At 40.5% G+C, this 26,579-nt stretch overlaps 1 protein-coding gene across 3 annotated transcripts; it reads right to left on the minus strand.

The window, feature by feature from the left end:
• Positions 1 to 1,029: 1,029 nt before the first annotated feature.
• LOC119729091 (circadian locomoter output cycles protein kaput-like) lies at positions 1,030 to 25,338 on the minus strand. Of its 3 annotated transcripts, none has more exons than XM_038201599.1 (14): positions 24,406 to 25,338; positions 20,504 to 20,560; positions 19,334 to 19,482; positions 17,796 to 17,974; positions 15,710 to 15,941; positions 12,384 to 12,546; positions 11,447 to 11,553; positions 8,801 to 8,948; positions 7,959 to 8,170; positions 6,928 to 7,089; positions 6,195 to 6,298; positions 5,469 to 5,670; positions 2,291 to 2,451; positions 1,030 to 1,819 (listed from the first exon to the last, which is right to left on the minus strand). In XM_038201599.1, exons 1-14 carry the CDS (start codon positions 24,450 to 24,452, stop codon positions 1,205 to 1,207), a joined length of 2,538 nt encoding a protein of 845 aa, XP_038057527.1. In that variant the 5' UTR covers positions 24,453 to 25,338; the 3' UTR covers positions 1,030 to 1,204. The 3 variants fall into 3 exon arrangements, with proteins under 3 accessions (XP_038057527.1, XP_038057526.1, XP_038057525.1); XM_038201598.1 differs by having other exon boundaries at positions 1,030 to 1,816; positions 5,469 to 5,673; XM_038201597.1 differs by having other exon boundaries at positions 5,469 to 5,673.
• Between the last annotated feature and the right edge of the window lie 1,241 nt (positions 25,339 to 26,579).

Raw genomic sequence — 26,579 nt, forward strand, 5'->3', positions numbered from 1 at the left:
TTGCGAGGTTCAAGCTCAAGTATGGTCTATGTAAGAGACCCTTGTGCAAGGGTATATGATATGCGAGCAGATTCGGTGATTAATTAGGCAAAACCAGACTGCGTCTTGACCTCGAGATTCTGACCATTCAGCGGGCGCTTTCTATATCGGGTCTTCAATTATATACCCATCGTCGCGTCATAGACATCTATAAATAAAACCCAGACACGACATCTGTTATTCTTTTACGTTGTGAATTGAGCAAACAAAGGCCGCGGTCATCACGCGCTCAGTAACGATATGTTATGCGATGCGCCAAGCTGAGAGCCAATGTTGTGTCTAGGTTTTTATAGATTTCTATGCCCGGCCGTTGTTACATTACAAAAACACTGCATCCGAATTGACCAATCAATGACTTAGTCCAGATGTAAAGTCGACTCCGATTGGCTGGCACCCGGGGTCGCATAAATTTGCATGCTTAAATATATCAGACCTTGGACCGGAGACAGAGGGCTCCGTGGACACTCAGACTACCTCAGCTAATACCTCTGGTTAGATTTTGCATTCTTCCCTTATAAGTCTGCGAAAACTTAAACAGACCTGTTTTTTTTTTCTCATGAAAACAGTTTGATTTCCAACAGTTTGCATTTTGTAGTGTAGTCCAAGGAATGATTTGACTTATGCACGCTGTGCATAAAAAGTAGACGGCACTTTGTGTAAGATCAGTTGTAAGATCTCCTTGGAAGGCACCCACTGGTTTGTGCGCATAGTATGGTTGATTTGATGCTGAACGATCACAGACACTTAGTGTCTCCATGTGATCGTCAGGCGCCTTGGGAAATGTCTCCGGGAATCCATCCCAGTGATCCCACTCAACCTTTTAAAACAATGGGGCAGGTTCTTGTGCACGGAGTTCAGTGTATCTCTCCTGCTGTCTGAACAGTCACAGACAGTCAGAAACTAAATCCTCTTCCTCTGCCATGCCGCGACTAGTCAAATTCCATCAACAGACAAAATCAAGTAGCTGGTAGGTACAACTGGCTTATCAATCACTGTCAACTCAAGGCTGTATCAAGTTACATAAACAGTCACAGCCAGTCAATCCTGCTTTATGTAGGCTGGGAGCTCTTGACTGTTAAAAACAGTCACTGGATTGATTCTGACTGCTGGGATAGCTGTGTTGAATTTGACAGCCAGAGTTATTAAGGCATACACAACACAGCTGTTACTGTCCAGTTTGTGTACGTGGAGGCATAATTAACTGTTGCATGAGTCCCATAGACGATGGGTCCATACTGGGAGACAGGGATTGCATCTGGTACTGGTACTCCCCAGGAGATGCTTGGTCAGCGGTTGACGAGCCGGGCTGCGACTGGGAACCGGGGGAGCCCTGGCCGTGGGACAACGGAGAAAAACGGGGGTTTGGCTGCAAGCCGGGCGGGGTGGAAAGTCGGGCGGGGTCCAAGTCCTCTGTCCTATCCATGCCCGAGCTCATCCTGGCCATGCTCACACTGGCCGTGGTGATCACCGGCGCGGTCAGGCAGGGCATGGTGAAGCCGGACGACGACGGCAAGTCCTGGTGCATCATGGGATGCGGCGACAACTGGGCTTGTCCCGGCACCAGGAAGCCGGGCGGAGGTGTTGCGGGCATCATTTGCCTGGAGGAGGACGGATGATTCGACTGGTACAAGAGCTGGTTTCTCAAAAGTTGTTGTTGCTGTTGTTGTTGTTGTTGCTGCTGCTGTTGCTGCTGTTGTTGCTGCTGTTGTTGCTGCTGTGGTTGCTGTTCATCACACTGTTGCTGTTGTTGTTGTTGCTGTTGTTGCAGCTGATGTTGCTGCTGCCGATTGATAAAATAAAGTTTCCCTATTAAAAACAATATTGCACTTGGAAATGTTGTAAAAGGGCCCATGTAGTTTTTTAAAATGCAATTCTTGAAAATGCACCTTTGTCCCCCATTTCACATTATTTTCAAGTTTCATTTTGCCATCCCACATGTGGGTTTCGTTTTTTTTTTACTCACCCTGTATATGGAGCACAATGCTTACAATGGTTGGCATACCTGTACATATGATACGGGACTTGCACAACTAAAATTCATACCAGAAATGTGTTTAGGAGTTGGCACCAGATGCACGACATTAATGGCACCCAGATGTCTCTCATCTCTTTGTCAAAGTTGGAGGAGACTTGTATTTAGTATCCATAGCTTCTCAAAAACTTTGCTGATTTTTTAACTTTGTAACTGATCTTTGATGTTCAAGTTTTATAAAACACGTCATCCTCATCAAAAGCCAGAAAGAAGGCTTACCGATTCCTGCAACATCTGAGGGAAGAACGACGGTGCTTGCTGAGCCGCAATGATTGCCTGCACCGGTGAGTGTGTTGAGACCTGTGGGTCCGTTGCTAGACCAGTCCTTCCATTACTGCTTGAACTGGGCATAATGCTGGGCTGGGCTTGAGATCGAGATGCTGTCAAAAAAAGAGCAAGGCTTTGTGACTGTCAAAATACAGGTGCCTTCTAATGGTAACCTTAGTGGTAACCTTAACCTTACCTTAACCTTAACGGTTACCTTAATGATAACCTTATCAAGTTTGGATGCCGAAGAAGGCATTCAGTGGCAACATGTTTTTTAAAGAAACAGACAAGGAAACCAGACTACTTCAGTCAGTTTCAACGTCTTAACACAACATTTGTGAATGTGATTTTATCTGCATGTGAGTTGAATGTGTGTAGGATACAAAATTTGGAATTGAAATTTTGAGCAAAGATCACGGCAAACGTTGACGAAAAATAAGGCCACCTCAGATTTCATATGAACTGTTACAAATGAAATAAACAACTCAGTATGTTTGCCAAAGGCAGAGCCGACCGCCATGTTAAGGCAATTCTGCCTACTAGAGGAGCCTTTAGGCATGCCCGACTGGCAAGTTTATCAAACATTGTGCTCAACGGTGCATTTAGTGCCCTACATCCCAAATTGGTTGGGTCTGCGCACAGGATACACACATGGTGTGATTTATAGCACGCAGTGCTGCAGTTTATGAATATGTCCAACATAACATACATTGAACAGTGCAGCAGGGAGGTGAAGTTTATAGTATTTAAAACACTGCTGGAGCACACACTAGGCATTACAGTTTGAAACAATGACAACTCCAGGTTCTGGTAAGACATGGGTTAACAGACATGATAAAGCCAAAATTTTGGGCTCCCCTTCCTGATATACTTTGATTTATACTTCTCAACATAAAAAACAACAACACGTTTTACAGCAAAAAGTAAAATCTGGTTTTAGCAAGTGCGAGTGCGCACTAAGCTCTGGCCGCCTTGCATGAAAGTCTTGCATGAAACAATTGTGCGTACAGGGGAGGTCCGCCGTCCCACGCAAAAATCTCGCACTGAAAATTGACCAAAATTTGCAAAACAAAACCAGGCCAACTTTACTCACTCTTTAGCCACCAAAATTTCTTTTCTTCACAATTTGCAGCTGAGAGTGAAGCCAAGTGATTAAAATTTGAAGGTAAAGGCTAGACTGGTGCCTGTACAACTTTTTTGCAAAGACTGATCCTTCAGTAGTCTGGTGGCATGAAGATGGAAATATGTAGAAAACGAGCCAGATTCCAGACCTTTCTTTTGACAAAAATGATTGGTGCAGTGCTAAAGGGTTGTTGGCCTGGTCGTTTCATGTGCCAGTCTATTTTCTTGTATTGCATGTTTTCAATACCTTAAGTTTTGGGACTCTCACACACAGTATTGAGAATCCTATATTCTCGGACTACATGAAAACACAGGGTTGACGTCATGGGCATACAATGCTTGCAGCATTTAATACTGTGCTTTTTTATACTAGAAGCTAGCAGGATAGCAGATATTAAGCACACACTGACCAGCTGTTTGCATGCCACAAACCTGTGTCTAAGGCCTGCTGGCCCAGTATTTGATCTAGAAGGCTTTCGTCCAAGGCCAAATTTGGTTCTGCTAGTAAAACATCCAATCATGTCAAAGTTATAGAAATGGCAGTGGGAAACGCTACGGTGGCAAAACCCAGTATTGATGCTCAAGCACAAAATCTGTCACTATCTCAGAGGAATGCTTGACCAAACTACACCAAGGTAACTGCAGAACAATTTTAATGTTTGTTTAATCGTCCAAATAACACTGATAAAAGAAAAGGATATTGATTTAAGAGGGCAACATCTAGGGTCGTCCATTTTCGACTAATTTAGTATTTGATTACTCGAAACTGTGTTTGGCCAAATATTTAGACATTGGAAACTCTCAGATCAACTTTTACACACACCAGCTGCAACTATGTGCCGCATTGGTCAAAAGTTGCACGCATAGCACGCTGGTTAAAATTTGTGTGCGCCAATCGATATTATGGGAGCGTTTTGCAAATAAGTATTTCACAACTTTCAAGGGCTTTAACCTGCTAGCCCGACAACAAACGTTGCCATTGACACAAAAGGCGCATCTGACGATAAAAAGCCGCCAATTTACAATTAAAATAACATCGCAGTTGTGTGTGTACATGAGTAGTTTTTTTTATTTTCGAATATTTAAACTGGCAAAAGGCTATTAGAATATTTGGTCGATGATCGTATATCCGGTTATTGGATATATTCGAGACAGCTCCATTAACCAGTTCGCACCGGGAATATTTTGTCAAGAACAGAACGAGGTGCGGGATTACTTCTCACTCGACCTCAGGCCAGGCGGGTTGAAGCCATCACCCTCGGGCAGCACACTCAAATTTCCGGCCTCGCTCACTGCGAGCGAGTCCCTGACAGATATTTGAGGCCCAACTCCCTGCGTGTTTATCTGTCATCCGTTCCGAATACCGCAAAACCTTTGCGTGTATACATGTCATCCGGCGCGAACTGGTTAACATCTACAACCTTGTCAGGGTTTGACCTGTGAGTTGCGACACACAGTTCCAGGAAAACTCACGACTGCACCATTCAACAACTCTGTTACATGCATTTGGGTCAAAGTACCGGTATCTCCTACCTGTAACACAAGAACAGGACTAGCATTCCCACGAGAAGATTTTCGCTCAGAATCAATCTCCTAAGAAATGTACACACTACTTCTGAAATCCAGGGGGAGTGTGTGGCCTAATGGTTAGGGTTCGTGACTCATGATCAGAGGGTCAGGGGTTCGAATCCAGCTGGTGGTCATGTGTTGTGTCCTTGGGCAAGCCACTTTACCCCCACTTGCCCCTCTCCACCCAGGAGTATAAATGGGTAATGGCATTAGCTGGGGAGTAACCTGCGATGGACTAGCATCCCATCCAGGGGGAATAGAAATATTCTCAGTCGTTTAATGCTACTGAAACCAGAGATAAACGCCGGCCTGATGAGCCACATTGGCTCACGACAGACTTTACTTTCCTTTTACTTCTGAAATCCTTTCTCAGAAACCTTTAAGATTAAAGTGGTTCACTAAAACTAGTGACAATTGCTCAAAAACTAGCAGCACCTACCTGGTTGCGTTGCGGGCGGCATCAGCCCCTGAAGGAAAGGATTACTGTGGATCAGAAACTGCTGCGCTACTAGCAGCTGCTGCTGCACGGCCTGCAGCTCCTTCTGCTGCTGCACTATGGCGTCCTGCAGCTTCTGATGTCGCTGCACTAGCTGCTCTTGCAGCTTGATCTGCACCATGACGAGCTCAGGCGCCAGCGCACTCTGCTGTTGAACATACACAGAAGGTGAAACACGAAATCAGAACGCAATTGTGTCATTTCGAGATGTGTAGGCTTCAAGTGCCTAATTGGCATTGAAGAGCTACACCTTTAAAATGCTGTCAACAGTTAATTCTTGTGGGTAAAATATATATTCCCTACACAAATCTGAACTGTTTTTGCTTCGGCAAAATTACCTGTGTTTAAGAGTCTGGGCAGTTGCATTAAAAAAAAATTTGCACAGGCTTGGCAGCTTTTAGTTTAATTAACCGTAGTTTTAGTTGGTGAATAATGTGTGATTTTTCGAGGCATCCAAATGCAATTGTGTTCACTTGTTACTACAGCAATGAAAACAGGTGCATAACTGCAGGATAATAGACGCATGATTACAGCGGCAAGTTGAAAGATGAGAACTTTGAGCCAAAATGCTTTCAATCGCTCCTTTGATAACGGGTTATGGTGTCCCGTGTCTCTCAGGAAGGTGTTTCAAGTGACAAGGAACCATCTGCAATGTTACCAGCTAACTACCTGTACTTGGAGATTCTGGTTGTAGTCGGTGGCGGCCTGTGCGCTGATGTTGGAAGGCGAACTGGGCAGCACCTCTTGGTCCGAGTATAGATGACTGCTGTTGTCTGTCAAAAATAACAATGAGGGAGACAAAGAACATGAGAAATTGCTGGAACTAGGCTTAAACAGTATGGATTTGTTGGATTGTCATGGAATTAATTCTTGTCTGTATCAGTTTATGTGGGTTTGAGGGTAAAAAGTCATATCTTTATTATTGAAAACAAAGATAAATGAGTGTTCTTTTCATCTAATACAGCTTCTCTGTTTTTTGGAACTTCGGTCAATTTTATTGACCGACATTGACATGTCAAAGAAGAATGTCTATAATCTCTTGTAGATACAAACTTGCTTCTAGTTTTTATTTTGTAGTTTGTTTGATTTTGTTTAACATAGTCAATTATAAATCGTGAAATAAACAACTTGCGTCATTTATTATGCGAACCCTGATACTTATCTTTGGGACAAACTAATGAATAATCTATGAAGGATTATTGCATCACTGTGCCTTCAATTCTCGATGCAATCAGTTGCAACGATGCATCAGATAAAAGCAGGACACGGGAACTTGCTATTTTTATTAAAGCATTTCTTTGAGAGCACGACAGTTCCTCTATCGAAACGTTGGGCAGATTTTCTTATGGAGAAGACTGATGAATCTTAGAGGGTCTAGAAGAAGGAGTGAGTTTGAACCAACCTGTGCAGGTACTCTTCTGGCTACTCATGCTGGACAAAAGCGGCGGGGGTACGTAGTTGGGTCGCGGTGGCATCGGTCTGGGCGGTTTGGGCCTCGGTGGGCCGGGGCTAAGGGACGGACCGGTAGGCGGGAGGGGTGGACGAATGGACGCCATGCTGCCAACTAAACAAAATTAGAAAACAAGGTAAGGTTCAATGTCTCTGAAATGAGCTTCCATAGTAAAATAGTTCCATGCAAGAGATTTGGACGTAGCTTTAGAATGGGCGGAGGTAACTTCCAACCAGTAAAGCCCCTGTCACACATTCAAAGGTTGGAGCTACGAATATCCACGGTTTAACAAGAATCAATCGATCATGATGAACCGTCCAGATTCGTGGAGAAATCGACTTTCTAAGAATGCACTAAGGTTTCAGGACGGATAGCCACGACTGTCCTACGGTTTCTCTACGAATACACGACGGTTTGTCAAGAATATGGACGGATTGTTGAAGAATATCGACTGTATTACTAAGAATAATGACCTTAACGCCAGGGTTGTCTGCGATTCGGCCACGAATGACTAAGGTTCTCCTACGAGTAAAGAATACATATTTGTAGTACAACCTTAGCAGAACCCTTGCATACCCGTTGGACATTTGTAGCGAATTCGAGATTTCTACCACGAATGAGCCACGGATCTCCAAGAATATGTTCGATTAACCACGAATAACACTACGAATCAGTACGGTTGTCCTACAGATGTCCCACGGTTGCACTACGGATTGATTTTCATGACGATTCACCACGGAAGTTTGGAACAGTTTACAACTTCAGCAGCCCCTCCACGAATACCCAAGGAAGATGACAGGTAACCCCAGAGGTACTAAGGATGAATACGGTACTCCCATGGTTTATCACGAATTTTAAACCGTGGATATCTGTAGCTCCAAACCGTGAATGTGTGACTGGGGCTTAACGCTTGCTTTAACTGTCTTAGAACTTCTTCGAACTTGAGTCTAGATCCAAAAGCAGCAACTTACGACCACTCTTACCACTGTGGAAAGACTCTGCCAGGCTCTTAGGTTTCTTGTGCTTCTTGAGGTAGTGTTCACCGTCTGAGGATACCGGTGACGTGGACGCTGACATATCCGAGGTGCTGGTATGCGAGTCCATGGCTGCGCCGCTGTCCGACTTGTCTGCAGCTATCCGGGAGTCTTCGGTCAGGTTCAGGGACTGGTTCACATCATTGCGAACCTCAGCATAGCTGGAAAATACAATTGAATCAAACCAACGTGCACATCTTGAGCAGGAAATCATATGTACCCAGGTGTATCTTGCCAAATACCACGACTGCCCTTTTGACTTGCAAGTTCTTATTTCTTTCCTTTTATTTTTTTTATATTTTGGGTTTTGCCCTTTGCCGACATATTTTATAAACACTGTATACTCAGTGTTGTCCACGGGCTTGCGAGAAAAAGTTCACATGCTTACTGGCGTGGGACTCGAACCCATGACCTCCTGCTTACTAGTGCAGACGTCTCACCACTCGGCCACCGAGCTTGCTGGGGTCGACTGGCTGGTTCAAATCTGATATGGCAGCGGGTACCGCAACCAAAGTTGTGTTCATACATCAGTTTTGACAAATACATTTCTCATCTTACAAAAAAAGCCTTCCAAAGAACTCGCTTTTTGAAAAAACCTACACAATACAGTCGAACACCTTTATAACAAGGTCCTTGGGACGTTACCCAAATAACGTTGTTATAACAGGTACCTTGTATTTTCAGTAAATGGAAAACAAAGGAAAACAAAGACTTGGGGCCTTACTTTTTCCTTGTTATAAGCAGGATCTGGTATTAACAGTGTTCGTCTTATCAGGGTTGACTCTACCTACTTGACAACTTTGTGCATGCAGACAATGAATTCCGGCTTGGAGTTCCACTGATTGTAGGTGATGTAGTTGCGCGTCTGCAGCCATATCCACTCCTGTCCCTTGGTGAGGAACCTATAGTAGCAGGATATGCCTTCGCTGGTCTGTATTACTGTGGAAAGTAAGAACAAAAATAACATAGATAATCAAAGCAACAAAAGTGCATTTAAACAATCTTGGCTGACCTTTTTAAAGAACACATTTGCATAAAAGCACACTGTTTAACCAGTGTGCGCCGGAGGCCGTGTATACACGCAAAAGTTTTGCGGTATTTGGAACGGATGACAGATAAAGACGCAGTGAGCGGGGCCGGAAATATCTGTCAGTGACCCGCTCGTAGCGAGCGAGGCTGGAAATATGAGTATGCTGCCCGAGGGTGATGGCTTCAACCAGCCTGGCTTTTAATCCCGCGCCATGTTCCGTTCTTGTCAAAATAATCCCGCTTGAAGTAGTTAAGAAATGTCATTAGCAAAACCCAATAAAAGAAATGTACATCTCTGAAATACAAATTCCATCACACGAGAATTAACGTAAGGCTTTGAAACAGCTCAAAATCCCTTCAAACCAAAAAACGATGAGACGTTACGCCTACATGTCGCAACAAATGAGGTCATTCACGTAACGCAATGAACAAAGTCTGACAATCTACAAGCTCAAGCTGATTCACACAAGTCAGAAAAGATGCTGACGTAAAAAAGTATACCAAGGCTGTGATCCCGATCAGTTTTTTTTTTAGATTGAGGACCCTCATATCAAGGGTAACACAATCCTTCTTTCGTGTTTCCATAACAACCTGTCAAGTGGCAGCCAATCCCAAAGCGCAAGACGGCAAACTCTGACAACATTTGTGACGGTTTATGCTGCAAACAGCACGTGTCTAAAACACCAGGCAAGTTAAAGAAACCACCCCGACATGAGATTTCTCAGCACGCAGACTTGACCGTCACGTGCATTAGCGAGCACGTGGTGACACTTTCCGGCACCATCTGCACGGCCACTTCAATCACTGCATGGCCAATTACTGATGCACGAGATCACCTTGGCATATAAATAGGTTGTTTCGGTGGCACCGTGTAGATGACGATGCACATCTCCCAAAGAAAGTCTGCTATGCCTGAGGCAGTTGCTTGCATGAAGACATTTTCCCAACTTGTAATATTTCTCTTGCAGCAAAAAAATATAATGACGACAGATGGCATGGAAGGCCAAATTATAAGCTTATGACACACATGTACATATGTACGTAATATATGCATCTTCTGTAATATTGATCAAATAACATACATACCGTAGGAACGTTTACCACACAACATGCATGAGGTTTGGGGGAAAAGGTTACGGTAAATTTGTAAGATGTCCTTTAAAGTTGCTCCTTAAAAAAAAGGGATTCTCTTTCCAAAGGAAAATCAAATATGTTTTTCGGCATGAAATCTGCGAAAAGTTCATGTTTTGAATTGTTCGCTTTATTCTATTTAAAATGTCTGATTGAAAAGATGTCTTGCCGTTCCCCAGAAAATAAAATAAAAACCTGATTGTTTACATCGGACATGACAGAGTACGCATACGTTTTTCCTGTCGTTTTCATTCAATGTAAGCTACACGTTGTGTGTCACATACTTGACACACAGCAGCACCAATACACAAATGTTGTTTCTAACATGTCTGCAGAAGGCGACTATTACGCACTCAGCTGGAATCTGAACTAGCGCTGGAACAGCTCAATTTTTTTCGGAGATGAAACTGTGGCCCTCGAAATTAGTTCTCGCACAGTTCTCGCAAGAATAACCAAAAAACGCCCAGTTTCTAAAGGATGGATGTGGGGATGTTTATATTCTACTTTTAAATGCTCTTTCTATTTAATATCACTTCATTTAAAATGTGTATTGTAGCCCAATTGGGTATATTCTATTCCAGGCCGTTATATCTCTTTAACAAAGGAAAACCTAGTTTAGCCTGATTTTGGGCGTCTGCGACACTCTGAAAAAAAAAGGAATTTAATTTTAAGCACAAATCCGCCCTGCCAAAGCTGAATTATTGTCTAGCAGCCAATAATTCAAATTTTGGAAGAAATAATTCAATAACTGAACGTCGGTGGATTTTTTGGTTCGATGTCTCATTCAAAAGTGAACAACTTTTATATTGCTAGGGAAAAAAAAACTTGAAAAAAACAACAACAACATTTTCTTCGAGGTGACACTCAACAATAGCATGAAGAACACATCTTTAATTCATAACAGTCGGCTGATTTGGTTGTTGCTGTGACAACGAAATCTTTTTGTTTATGCACGCCTTACTAACTAGAGTCAGTTCTATTTACAATGCTGATACGGGTTCAGTACATGCATGTTAATCCCAGTTTTACTTACTGAATACACAAGCATAGAGACAGACAGAGTTATTTTTGTAAAGGTCGTCGTTTATATGCAAGGTTTTTTTACTTAATACCTAATCTGCAAGTTTTCGTTCTTGTTCTACAAAAACAGCAGGTCAGCGTTAATGATAACACAACGTATCAAAACATGTTTGGCCCATCACATTATTGCCATTGGGAAAACACTGAATAACATCTTACTTTCTGATTTTTTCATTGTCATTATTTGATTAACTTACAGGCTTCGTGGCAGTGTGCAACCTTCTCGAGATCGTCTTGGTGATAATAATCATACACAGACGTGCCCAAGACTTCAAATGGGAGATAACCTATGATCGGAGGGCCCCTGTGAACAAAAAACAAATAAACTAATAATAAAATGAAACAAATCAATAAGAATGAATTGTCAAGTAAAAGTTCTTCAGTAAAACACGATCCTATTCTTTACATTTACTCTGAAAGGTCGAGGATTTGTGCATTTGTTTCATTTGAAGCAATAAAGGTGCTCAAAATCTAGACAGGTGCTTAACAACTAGCCTGATTAACTTTTAGCTCTGTGAATGCTGTATATTCCGAGAAAACAACATTCTACGTGTAGGATCTCGATTTCAGTTCAAAAGTTGCCGAGTCATGTTTTGAATTGCGCCCGAAATCTTTAAAATGACACCCTGATCATGTCATTACATTCACGGTTGACTGAGCAGTGACAAATTTTATGAAAGGTCTATTTAGAGAATTGCGCCACTTTTCAATTGTGGTTTTTGTGGTGTCATTTGTCACAGAGTGAAAGGCCATGGTTGTCAATCAAGGCAGGTGGGCAAAAAAGAGATTTCACCATAAAAAGTGGTGTAAGTCTCTAAATAGACCCTTTCATAAAATTGGTCACTGCTCAGTCAATCCTGAATGTAAAGACATGATCAGGGTGTCATTTTAAAGAGGAGATTCAACCCTAACAGAGGATATCTCCCTTTGATTCACATGTTCCCTACTTTTGTTCCAATTAGCAATTTTTTTTTCCACCCTGTATAAGTCAAACTGCAGGTACAGAGGCAATAGCATACAGCATATTTTGTGTTGTTTATACGTGTACCCGAGAATGCACTTCAATATCATCAAGGCCTGAAACAAATTGCATTTATTTTGCAATGTGAAGTTTTTTGTTGACAGACATCTTACCTATGATCGAGAAAGAGGAATTTCCAATCCAAGCTGTGTCTCGACATGAACTTATTCTGCTGCTCGTTGAAACTGGCCATCTCGCGACTGAGTTGGGTTGTCTGAAGGCGAACGGTTGCGACGAAGCAGTACCGCGTCAATCCAACATCAAGAGGAAGAATGCCTGGGAAAAAAACACCTCATCTCAATGCGAATTTCTGTTGAATTTCACTTAAAAAATGAAAAAAATTTGGGGATTTTTATTTTGTAATCAGAACTCATGTGCCCGAGTACACAAAGTAAGTTTCAGGTAGGTGAACTACAGTGAAATCTCGAAAAGTCAAACCTCAAGGGAACAGGTTCAAAATTTGACTTCAACAGAGTTTTGAGTTAAGCAGGGTTGTATATCATTGTTATACTACTGAAGGGAATGGATTCTTTGTTTGACTTAACAGTTGTTTTGACTGATCAGAATTTGATTTATCGACATTTCACTATAATGGGGCAGATAAGGGAATATTTGGGGGAAATTGTGCCTTTGATGACATAAGGCCAAAAAAAAAAAGTCTCTGGTTTCTGGTATGGAGCTTGCCCCAAAAGTGGTGCGGCGACGCGGCTTTTTTTTTTTTTTTTTTACCTGTTTTTTTTTTTTTTTGGCTTCAAATTTCGGCTGATGACTGCAAATGGTGCCCGACTAAACTTAGTGCAAATATATGGGAGTCCAGAGAGGCCACATAAATCTTATTCTCGATCATAACCCCTTCTAAAACACGTTAAAATTGTGCAGCAGCAGAATTCCAGTCAAACCAGTGAGTTTGGCGGTTTTGAAACTTCATCTTTTATTGAAAAAAAAAACTTTTTCATTTTGCCGACGCGCATGGCTACGGCGACGCGCGCGCATACCAGAAACCGGAGACTTTTTTTTTTTGGCCTAAGCAGGGCTTTTGGCACTCAGTCAGAGTATGTCTTAAGAAAGATATCTGGCTATAGGGCCGTGCCATCGCAGATTTGTCCTTCGAAAAAATTTAGATAGAAATAACAATCAATTATGACATTTTTTTTTAAATATGGCTGCCATTGCTTGTTATTCCACCCATATTTGCTCAAAGGGCAAATCTGCGATGGCCCTATAGCCAAATATCTTTGTCATCTAATCCTTTCACTATATCTAATCCCATCACCTATATTTAGCACTACTATAATTTCTTCCTTTTTTTTTTTAATTTGGCTCAACTCTGATAAAAAAAAAAATTAACTAGATCATTAAAAAATGGCCCTTTACAAGTAATTATGCTTGATCTGCCACTACCATCCCTAATGACCACATCAACAATTTACATGTACATGTACATGTTCACTACAGCATTTCACATGGTTTCATTATTGTTTTCCCTTTTGCTCTACAACTCTGTGATCATTTTCTTCTACAGTAATTGGCCTGTGGCCACAGATGTAATGATTCGGCTTTACTAGGCTTCAACTTTGTGCTAATGACCCCCCCCCCAAAAATAAAACCGTATGAGTTATAAATAAACCAAATATATACCGGTATTTTTTTGTCTGGCTCAGACAGAAGAACAATTGTGGGTTTACGGTGACGCCCTAAATTTCTCCAGGTACATTGGCGGGAAAACAATTCTTTTGGTACCTTTTTATGTTTGTCTGTTGGTCTTTATACTTCCTTTGTTTACTTTGGGACACCTTTAACAGTATTGTTTAATTAACATGTTTAATTGTTTAATTAACTAATAACACAAAACTTGCACAGGGAAGACTTTTCAATTTTCCAAATATAGTTTATTAAAAAAAAAAAAAATTGCCAAAATGGCAATAATGAGTTTGAGGTCGGGAATATAGCCTAAAAAATCCAGGCAGGTCAGGTTACCGCAAACACGCACTTTTTTTTCGGGGGGGGGGGGGGGGGCCATGAGAAAAAAAGCAAATGTTTTCACTCTTTGAAGTAAACATTTTTTTTCTGTAATTTGCTTTTATGACAATTTAATAAGGTGTACCTGCACTAACTTCCCCCTAAAAACTTCTACTCTTCTAGAAATTTCCATTTGCACAGATCCAGACATCTATTTTCGTACATAACAGTGAGTGGCCAATGTTCGCGAGGTTTTTGACCTCCGACAACAACAGCAACAGGATTCCGCATTGTACGACTGTTATTCCATTACCAACAAAGGAAATAATCGCTATACATGCTTATAAGCTCCCTGGAGGGCATACACATGTACTGTAAGGGTTTATGTTCTTTACCTTCACATTGACATAAAAGCCCATTGCTAACAATGTACAACATAATGATCAACACTGCTTAGTTACAGCATTGAGCAAGGAACAAAACTCCAGGCGGTACTTTTTATGTACTGACCATAGAGCTATATTAATTTACTAGAGCGCTAACTCTTCATTCTCGCGCGGAGAAGCTTTAAAGCTGCTCTGGGTGCAGACATTTTGAATTTATGTGCGTGTCTGTAGAACACGATCAAAGTAGATGGATTGAATTTCGAAAGTGTACTCTAAATGCAATGCGCAAGTAGAAGATACGCAAACAACTTTAGCGCATCATGACGGTTAAAAAAACGTCACAGCGAAAAGCATCTGCAGCGGAGGGACGCCCACACGTTGCACCGTTTGCATAGAGCAAAATGAAACGCTCATTTGCTGATCGTGCATTTCGGTTTTGGGTACATTGGATTTGATGACGCACCGGTATGGAATACAAACGCAGATATGCAAATAGCCGTACAAAAGCCGTACACAATTTCTAGTTTTCCATAGGTTTGTGCACAAACATGGATGCGCCCAGCAGGCATCACTTTGTACATGAGTTTCACTCTAGTAATTTAATATATAGCTCTATGGTACTGACAAAGAAATATTGGCATACTTAAACTGAACACAATTTTTAGACCAATTAGCACAACAGTAATTGCTGAAAGTCATGCAGTCCCATGAGCTTCATCCCTGAGTTTTCTGCATACATTCCACCCACAGACCTCCTTGGTACCGGTATGTACATAAAAAATGCAACAGCTTTGATTTTTATTGGGGGGGGGGGGGGGTTCCGCACATTGGTGCAGGGGTGTGTAGGGGTAGGTTCTGAAATTCCATTTTATCCTAAGTGACCTTGTTCAAACTGGACTGTGTTTGTGTATGACATGTGAAGATTAAGATTAATTTGGTTAAAATCTACTATGTATATGTGCTGCAGTAAATTACAGGAGATGGCATTGAAATTGGTGTCCAACAAAAAAATCAGAAAGTATGTCCCCCTTAAACCAGCCCCACCCCTAGCAAATCACTACCCATAACATAGTGCAAGTAAAACACACGCATACCTCCTTCTTTGTTGATCATGGTGAAGTTGCCGTGGATCTTGACCATCTCGTACTCCACCAGCTCGTTGGCCTTGAGGGAGCCCCGTCTCATCTGACAGTGGAACGTGAAGCGTTTGCTGAGCAGTTCCTCCTCATTCTCCAGGCTGTTCTCCACCTCCGACAGGATCTTGAAGATCTTGGGCCGGTCGTCCTCGTGCACCAGCTCGTATATTGTGCAGTTTTCCAAGTCTTTCTGTGAGTCAAACAAGACGGCAATTCCAGCGTCATGGACATTACAAATCAGAGGTTTTTTTTGGTGGTTTAAGAGCTCAGTGAATAAACCTGACAATATATTTTTCAAATCTTACACATCTGTTATCTAGTAATGGTCGAGGAGATCACAGACTAGGAGTTATTGATCATTTTTTGAATCATTATTTAGATAAATCTTGATTAATTAGAATTAACCAAAACCTCTTTCGTCCCAAAAAAAAAGCAGTTTATTGTGTGTTCTGACTGTTTGGAACAACAAAGAAAATGAAACAGAATTCTAGTTTCAACAACTGTAGTACACAATATCTTTATTAACAACCCGGGTTAGGCAAACAATAGGATTTATAAAATCCCCTTTTTTTTAAAGACAGGCCTTCAAAAGGACTTTGTTGAATATTTTTAACTTTTAAACTGAGGTTTTATTGCTGGTGATGAATTGAAGACAATTGGGACGACGATTCTTGAGATCGCATTTCTGGACGAAAGAGGTTTTATGGTCATTGTGTTTAAATGGTGATATTCTTTGAACAAATTGAGCAATTTCAGAAATTTTTTCATCTAAAAGTAGCTTATGAAATTGGCTTTCCAGTCATTATTATGTTTGGTGCTACACATTTGTTTAAATATGAAATATAATTTTCGGGGTTTGGGTTCCGCTTTTTTCGACTCACCCTGACCTGTACGTACAGATATAGGGAAAAGTACTTAAAAGTATCTACATGTACATGTAACTTTTGACCAAATGTGCACAAGCCCACATGTTTTTATGCGTAGGCGTCAGTCATATTGCCGACATGGCTTTAAGAGCTGTCTGATCTCTCTGCTAATCAACATAAAGAGGGTGCTTGTCCAAGTACTTGTAGTTGTCCATAGAGAAGATTACTATTTAAAGGTGTCCGAAATTGCCTATAAAAGGAATTAATGCACAGATTTATCGATGGATGCTTTTAAAAAATTTGTGTCGGCATTTATAAGTACCTTTCCCTGTGGGCAAAATAAAATTTCAATATTGTCATATTTTGTTGTCATACTCTTTTGTTCACTTAAATGGAATAAGCATGTATGTACATGTGCACACATGTACAAATATTTGGGGACGTATTTTTGGTTCCGTGAGGTATCTGATTTTCTGTTATTAAGTGCCTTTATGATCAATGGTTGAATAATGTGTCACTCAAACTCAAACTGTGGCATTTATCTCAAGCTTATCCCTTGCATATTTCTCCTTTTCACAATAACTTGTAAAGGAAATGCAGTTGTTGCAAAGCATTGTGGGTACTGGAAGCACACTTGCTACGGTCCATGTACGCACGCATCATGCAAACGCTGGAATACAAAATCTGTCCAATGAACATTTAACCACTTCACGCAGGGATATTTTTGCCAAAAATTTTGATTTTTGCAAAAGGCAACATTTTCAAGCCAAATTCTGATAAACAGCCAAACGCCACAAACACTGATTTGCAAGAGTCATTTCAAACCTCGTATGTTTCAATACTCTGGGGTGTGCACTGGAGCGTAAATTGTACAATAATAGGCCATGCACAACGGCCAATTCAACATCAACACACGGTCCGCCTTCACAGACTTTACAGACTTTGTGTGTGTGTACAAAATGCTGTGTATACATGTGCATTAGCATGTTTAGACGTCACCCGGAGGCGAGTTGAGGCAATCATGACGTCTTAACCCGTCCGCCGTGCATGTGTATAAAACAGCCAGTGCGTGTTATCACGAACTGGTTAAATAGGTAAATCAGAGGTCATACCGATGCCTTTGTAGTTGTACACGTCATTGGGTACAAGCAAAAGGCCCGCGTTTGTTCACAACTTACCGGTATGTGTCTCAGGAGAGACGTGATGCTACAAGAAGTGTACCGGATGTGTCCCTGTTGAGAGAAGACTATCAGGAACCCGTCCAGGGCCTCCAGCATCAGCTGACTGAACTCGTTGTCCGACAGAAACGAGGGCTTCCACTTCTCCTTGATGGACGTCTCTGACTTGAGGGCGTTGTCTACATTTAATAAATCAAAAATAAGTTTTTGAGACTTTTTTTTAACTAGAGCCTACTCAAATACTATTTTAACTCTATGCAGTCATTCAATGGCACACTCTTTGGAACAGGGATATAGTCAAGTCCAACACAAGTCCATCACAAGTCCATCACAAGTCATCACAAGTCCATCACAAGTCCATCACAAGTCCATCACAAGTAAATCACAAGTTTTTCCACAAGTCCAGTCACACGAATAAGTGGATGAGCAATAACAATGCCTTTGTCAAAGCTCATTTGAATCGCTTGTGAGTTGAATTGGGACTGGAGGACTTGTGATGGACTTGCAGCAGGGTCGTAATGAGTCACTGATTTTTGTGACTCGGGTCAAGTCAAGTCATTTTAAAGAAGTGTCTCGAGTCGAGTCATTATGTCAAGAAGGTTGAGGAAAGTCGAGTCAAGTCAAATATTGAGCTCGAGTCAATTTGAGTCACAAATATTACACTATATAACAAATAAAGGCAAGAGGGAAAGTCACTTGTATCACTAACAGCTAACAAGAAGTGAAACTTAGGACTTATAGGCTATCTGGTTTGGCTTCGGGTCTAGAATTTAATAAAGAATTGCCCAAAAACCAATGATGATACCATGAATTCGAAAATGTGTTAAAGTCCGGTTCCGGGATAGTATTTTGTGCATTCCAAAAACCCACAAAGTGGGAGTCTGTGACACGTTGTATGTCTGTACACGACAAGCGGCCACTGTACTGTATTGTACTTGCAAAGTGATGTGAACATGAATTTTGCACCGTAAGTCATTGCAAATATTTTTTTGCAAAGTTTTGCTTTTATTTTGGGTCTAATATTTGCGTTCGCTTGAGTCAAGTTGGGTCTTCTGATGAGGGACTCGAGTTGAGTCAAGTCATTTGCTCGTAGTGACTCGCGTCATTTACCCATAGGGACTTCGAGTCGATTCGAGTCACCAAAAATAGTGACTCGAGTCGGACTCAAGTCGAGTCATTGACTTGAGTCATTACAACTCTGACTTGCAGGGACTTATGATGTACTGGACTGCATCCTTGCTTTGTAAACAGGGCTCTGAAGTTGTGTGTTCACAAAATCCAGAAAAAAAAACTAGCTTGGATTTTTGGAGGCTTTGGAGGATTAAGGAGGATTGAGGAAAAAGAGCCATGATGTGAAAAAAGGTTAAAAGTGGGAGGAAAATGAACACTGTGTCAGTTTTAATTTGGGATAGAGGACTGATTATAAAGTGCAAAATCTCAAATCTCAGCAAATATTTGAAAAATGTCTGAATCTGACAGCATTTTTTCTCCCTCTGCTGTACATCATTAATTGTCTTTAATCACAACGTGTCTCTTACCGTTGTGGACCTTGAGGAAGTTAATTGTGGACCGCAGGACGGCCGATTTGTCCATCTTACGGTTCTTGGAGGACACCATGCATCCCAGCTCCTGAATGAGACAGTTGAACTGATCTCGGCGCTTCTTCTCGCTAGCATTTCGGCACTTTCTGTAAGCGTAAACAAAAGATCACGGTAGGATCTACAAGGACAATCTTCATGTTTTCTGCACTGAATGTAAAACACTATATGCACACTCAGTTGATTTTATTTTAGCTCCAGGTTAAATTTCAAAATGTGAAAGAAAGAAAAATTGATGAAAAAATTGTTCCACATCTCTAAAATTGGACTAAATTTGCTGCAAATTAATATCTTGCTTGTGACATGTTTATACAGTACATGACTAAGTTATTGACATAGTTTGTATGAAAATCACATTAACTTAGACCTGAAGGCTGTTTCAACAGGATTTCCAGATTAGCGTCGAACAGGAAAGTACATGTATTTTATGGGAGTCAGGTTGACTAGTTGAACAGATTTTAGTTCCAGACAAACAAAATTATGTTCATGTACTTTATATTGAGTACACCCTTGGCTTGAGTCATCCTGAATAAGCTTGGGTGATTTTTGGATCCGAGGAAAAGTTGCGTACCTGTTTTCCAGGTTTTTTCCCAGGCTGCCGGAACCCTGTTTATGCCTGTTTTCCAGGTTTTTTTCCCAGGCTGCCGGAACCCTGTTTATGCCTGTTTTCCAGGTTTTCTCCAAGCTGCCGGAACCCTGTTTTCCAGGTTTTTCCCAGGCTGCTGGAACCCTGTTTATGCCTGTTTTCCAGGTTTTCTCCAAGCTGCCGGAACCCTGTTTTCCAGGTTTTTCCCAGGCTGCCGGAACCCTGTTTATGCCTGTTTTCCAGCTTTTTCCCCAGGCTGCCGGAACCCTGTTCATGCCTGTTTTCCAGCTTTTTCCCCAGGCTGCCGGAACCCTGTTGATGCCCGTTTTCCAGCTTTTTCCCCAGGCTGCCAAAACCCTGTTTATGCCTGTTTTCCAGCTTTTTCCCCAGGCTGCCGGAACCCTGTTCATGCCTGTTTTCCAGATTTTTCCCCAGGCTGCCGGAACCCTGTTTATGCCTGTTTTCCAGGTTTTTTCCCAGGCTGCCGGAACCCTGTTTTTGCATGAATATTTTAACTGACTTACCGTTTACAGCCTTGCTTGTCATCCTCGCTGGTTAATTCATCGGACATTTCACTTTCACTACAAACAAAAAGTAAAAACCGGGAAGAATATCACTTGAGGATCGTGACTTTTTTTCATTGTGTTATTGAATTGTTCAAAGCATGGACTGCATGATTTTGACACAGGCGATGAATAAAATGTGTAAAAACAATCTCAGTCTGAATTTGTTTAATTTATATCCTTTGCTGTACTTCATCATGACAAAGGTCAATACGTTTTGTATTTGTTCAGACTTTGTGAACCTCTTTAGATTTGTTTACCCATTTCTTGTGAAGACTTGAACGTACAGGTACTTATGAATATGTGTTCAATGTAAACTCTATGCAATGACTTTAGAATGTATTAGAATACAGGGTTCTGCCTGGGAGAAAATTGAACTTATACAACACACGTTCGCATCTACGCACATGTACACGGTAATAATCTACACAAGTAAATTACAATAATCAGTAAATACTTATCTACACTATAGCAGGTTCAACAAATGGGGTCAGAGGCATTGTAATCAGCGATGTTCTGTGGATTATATCACAAGGTATGGTCACACAGCTGTGCTCCACTGTGCACATGTTACGTCATGGAGGTGTGCTACATTAATGGTACAATGACTTCTTTGCGCACATTGCATGCATTGTGCATACACAAATGTGCAAGCCTTGTATCAAGGGAACATATGTACACACAAGATTTTATCAGTTCCCTGAAAACATCACAAATAGATAGCAGCTAGTATGTTATATATTTTTCAGTTAAAACTTTGGTTTTTAAATTTATTTTCACTGAGCGTACGTGTTTGTGTTTGTTGTATCTTACGTAGAAACTTCAAAATGAAAGAAGGAATGTTACAAATAATCCTCAAGTACGATAATGGAATGTGTCGTCAGAATTTAAATTCACCATCCTAAAGCTTAACTGCATTATTTGTTTCTACTTTTGTACCTGTTTCTGTAATTTTTTTTAAAAATGAAGTAAGACTTAACATGTTTATCTGAGGTCGTCTCCTTGATTCACTTTGAATGTGAAGAAGTGGAATTTATAAAATATAAAATATATATTCCCCTCCCAACCGATTGGACGTCTCATTCAAAAGTGAATACTTTTTGTATTGCTAGGAAAACAGTGCAAATTAAAAACAAAATCCATTTTTTTTGGGTAAAACTCAACCCTTGTATGGAAAAAGTATCTTTACCTATCAACCTAATAATCAATCTGAAATTTACTGAAAATTAGCAAGGGGGGGGGGGGGGGGGCATGTACAAAAATGCATACATTTAGTGCGCGTATTGCCACCGGCTATTCTGAGCCGTTCTTGAGCACACCGAGGTCAACATCAGTCATCTACCTAGTACTTGATCAACACAAACATGCACTCGTAATCACAGATTTGCTGGATGATAATAACAATTTTCACATGAGTAGGCCTAATAATTTTTTTTTTTCATACTGGTTGAGATGCCATTCGCTGTTCATGACGCAATGTCACTTAATAGCCTCAAGCTTTGTACCTTGTCACATTAGAATTGAATTTCAGCAATACTACAATAATACTATGTACAATTATGTCTGTAATTTCAGCTGGTATATATCCAAGTAAAAAATAACCGCTTTTAAAGGTTATGTTTGTGTCCCCTTTGAAGTACTTGATATATAGTATTGGAACACACTTGTACATGTACATGTAGAGCTGGGATAATCGCTACACATCTACTGATTTACACCACGAAGGTTTTTAAGCATACAAATGTAGAAGCTATTGTAAAGATGTACTCTCACGTTCTTTGACAAATTTGGTAATTTTTCTCGAGACCAATTTTTACTGCCTGTTGCCCGCTGGTCTCAGGCTTAGCAAATTTTATGCGAACCAGCCAATCGGAAACGACTTAAGAAAACACGACATGTGGGCTTTAGCTATTGATTGGTCAATTTAGCTGCCAAGTTTTTTGTAATACAACCATGGTTTACTGTGGTCGGCAAGAAGGCGCCCTCTGAATGATCAGAGATTGGAGGTCAAGACGCAGTCTTGCTCTGCATCATAAATTGCCAAATCTGAGCGAATATCATCCAGATACTTGAGTGCAAGCGGTTATTCCATAAATTAAGGAAAAGCAAGCACCCTGAGTGATTAGAATCACAGTGTTCCAGCTTTGCAATTCATCAGTTGGCTTAAATATTCACTGGATATTAATGTACAGATCATACATTTTTTTGTAATTTCAGTTGCAGACAAAAATGCTTTCCAAAATCCTTGGGGGTAAAAACTGGGCTGGACAAATTTAATCCAGTACCAATATGTCTATTTTGACAAATGGTAAATTGATACGAAAATCTGGTGATTATCGTGGAGACGGAATAACAAAAGTACAAGAAAGTACATGCGTGGAGACCTTTGGGACGTAAACAATAATCAGATTAAAAAAGCTTTTGGCTCATCGCACAGTTACTATGGCAACACACTGGGCGCGCAGGGTTTATTCAATTATTTACTTTAATGGAGATTATTTGGCTGCACACTGAGGTTCGATTTTCAAAAACCCAATTTGTGTACAATGAATTCTTCTTTTTGGGAGAGGCAAGAAAATGTGGATATATTCATCAAGCCAAAAAATCTTCAAACGTTCCACCTACAAAACTCTTTCAAAAGAAAGTAATAGAGACATACAATATATTGTCAAGTGTATAATGCACTATTGCAAGTAATTCATACTTAATCACATGAATAGTCAAGATCGTCTCACGATTTCAAAAATAGATACATACTGTACATCCGATTTATCCAAAGCCTCTCAAAAAAAAACTGAGTCCCTTTTGAATTTATCCTGTGCATCATGTAACTCCTCTGCCTCTGATGGTCATTAGGCCAAATAATAAAAAAAACATGTTTAGCGTCCCCACCCACTTCCTTTTGGAGGCCGCCTCCTTTTTTCTCTTTTCTTTGAAAAAAAAAAAACCAACACAAACAAATGATAAATTTTAAACAGTGACATCATTTTCACCTCTTTGTCTGTTTCTTGAAAAATAGCCCATTTTGGAAAGAAACTTCCTCCTTCCTTCCTTTGTTTCAAAAAGGCAGGACACTAAACATGTTTTTTTTTTATTTGGCCTTATTATCATAAGTCCATAACATTTTGAAGATTGTTTATTGCCAGAAAAGTAACTGCCAGCACAATTCGTGGTTGCACAATGACAACATATACACTGCCTCACGAACAATTAAAAATGATAAAACAGAAAACAACTAAACAAAAAACTTGGCAATTCCAAAAGGCAGTTTTCTCTTAATTTTATAAATACTCATACTGCTGTACATGTTATTATTAATAATACAAATGTAATTCAAGACCCTTCTATTCTAAGTTCTAATGCCCTCTAGCAATTCTTTTAAAATTTTAATGGCTTTATAGTTTTGGTACTTTTGAACAGGATTTTGGGTAGAAATGCAATTTTAATGTTATTACCTGGTTTTCCACTTGCTGCCATGTGACATATTCAAACACAGTTCTGTGCATTTGGTAAAATATTGCAATGCTCTTTTTCGTGTTGCGACTTGTTGGCAACGCACAAATAATCACAACCTGGCGCTTTTAACACGACATTCCTGTTAGTTTTTAAAATCGCCAACTAGGAGAGCGGAGCCCAAACCTCAAAACAGGGTCACTTTTTAATACCTCTAGACAAAGTAACTTAGGAGCTAGAACTCCTTATTAAAATTTTGACTTTAGTCAGTCATATTATTATTAGCACGACCGACACGACCGACCAAAGACAAAATTTGTAAAAAGGGAGACTTCTACTACGCCCCAGTTACTGCCGGTCGGGTCTACTTTTAGTTTTACCGTTTTTATTGAGAATAAAGAAATACTCACAATTCGGTTTTGAACTTTGGCAGAGGAGTCCTTCTGCCGTAGTTCATATTGGACCAAGAAGAAAGATATGCGCTGGACGGACCATCAGACTTTCGCAACGCTGATTCTCATCAGCAAAATATTAGACATTCACGGCTAACAATATTCCATTGTCTTCAGGTCCTCAGCATGGCTTCAGAGGATTCAGCATCGCAGTTACAAGACAGCAGGAGTCTCACGTCTAACTGTCTTGAGTTAATCAGGAAAATGTCTTTGAGTTAATCATGAAAATGTCGTTACATTCAGCACACAGTTGATATGATTCAGCTACAGCCTGACATAAAGTGACAGCCTTCGCTCTTGCTCAACAATAGCACTGGCCCTAGCATCTCTCTGCTGAATTGAAATTGATCTGTGCTGTGTCGGCCGGCCGAAAAGGCCTTTTTTCAATATGATTTTCCAGATCGGTGTTGAAACTCCAGCAATCGCATTAGTTTGAGTCATTCGGTGGGTAAATTTTGTTATCTCTAGCTTCAGCTGCGATGTTACAAACAACCGATCTGGAGCTAGGGCCTATAAAACTTCCCTGCCGCTATAAAATATATTCCTCCATGGTCTTTTCAAGGTTGGATTCCGATGGCAGACGACGTGGGTGTTAATCGGCGCAGTCACTGCCAATGCAGTGCCTATGTCAATTGTCATGTATGTTGTTCTCAATACGGATCGCTTACACACTGCTCCTGAAAGTGAGTGAAACTGGTGCTTAGTTCTGGAGATATCGGATCGCTGCATTAGCTGACCAAAATCATTAAGTTGATGTGATGTTCAGCTGTGTCTACATCGACAAAATCGAAGACTATTTCGGGGGGTTTTAGGCGATTTTGCAGCCCCGAACTATTCCTTCCTCCATGCTCAGATGTGTTACATAATGCATGTCATGTACGCGCGCGTACGCTGAGTTGCAGTAGACTTCATATAAAGTCGGCAACGTTACTGGCCGGATTTTGTACGTTCAGCTTGCTACTAGAGAGTAAGAGCGGCGTGGCTTCGATGGACAAAACACGGCCGTATATCGACTTGAATGGGAGTCTAGATACACCACACGGAGTAAGCAAGCGCAGAGTGAATGATTGAGTTTGATTATTGTTTTAAGCTAGCTATCAATCTTTCAAGCATATTAAAATGCATCTATGGTATGGCATTATGTTCTGCCATTGTTCAATATGAAATTTCATGTTCATTAATCAAAATTGTCAACAAATGAAATTGTCTCCAAATTACCAAGGAATAATTTGACAAAAATGTCAATGTGCTATATGCGTGTGTCAAAAACATTTATTAGTCGTCTTTGAACTCAAAATACTGGTTTTCTCTGCACTGTTGTTATTACACAGAATCATAACTTTGAAATAAATCTTCTTTGACATTTTTTGTTTCCAATTTCCTTGAATTGCATTAATGGGAATTAAAGTATTTCTGCCAACTAATACATCAAGTTCCTAAAAAATGTTTAAAAGTTCTTCTCTTTCTTTTCAAAAGTTTGTCCTGCAGCTCCAAATACTTCCCAAAAATGCACAATAGAAGTAAAATTAAAGGAGGAAAAAAATAGACCACAAAGAATATTAATTGATGAGATGAATTGTATGTGACAAATATATATTCAGTGCAAATGAAATTACCAAAATTGAAACAATTATTATTGACATAAAATGATAAGAAATTAACAAAATAAACAGGCAAGTCAGGTACGTGGTGCGGTGACTGAAAAAAGCGCCCTCTGTTGACTGAATAAATTTCCCTTTTTTGTGGACTTAATAAATAGCGCCCTCTATTAATAAAGTGAACAGCGCCCTCTATTGATTAAATTTAGCGCCATAAAGATAACAGCGCCCTCTTCTGAAAGAGTAAATAAGCAGTAAAACATAACAGCGCCCTCTATTGAAAGAATAAAAAGTACTATTTAGTGCCGTTTTTATCACATTTCTGAATAATTCCTTGTTCTATTCGCTCAATCTTAAACTGGCTTCTAGGAAATCCCAACATTAATCTACAAACTTAAGTAGAATGTGCCTCAAACAGCCCAAAGGTGCAATGTCATATGAAGACAGATTGCATGCTTTGAATTGGATGACTCAAGATACACGTAGACAGAAGCACATAGTTTCCTTCACAGTTAAAGTCCTGTTTAACTTAGT

Source organism: Patiria miniata, unplaced genomic scaffold (assembly GCF_015706575.1).
Source record: "Patiria miniata isolate m_02_andy unplaced genomic scaffold, ASM1570657v1 HiC_scaffold_20, whole genome shotgun sequence".
Lineage (NCBI taxonomy): Eukaryota > Metazoa > Echinodermata > Asteroidea > Valvatida > Asterinidae > Patiria > Patiria miniata.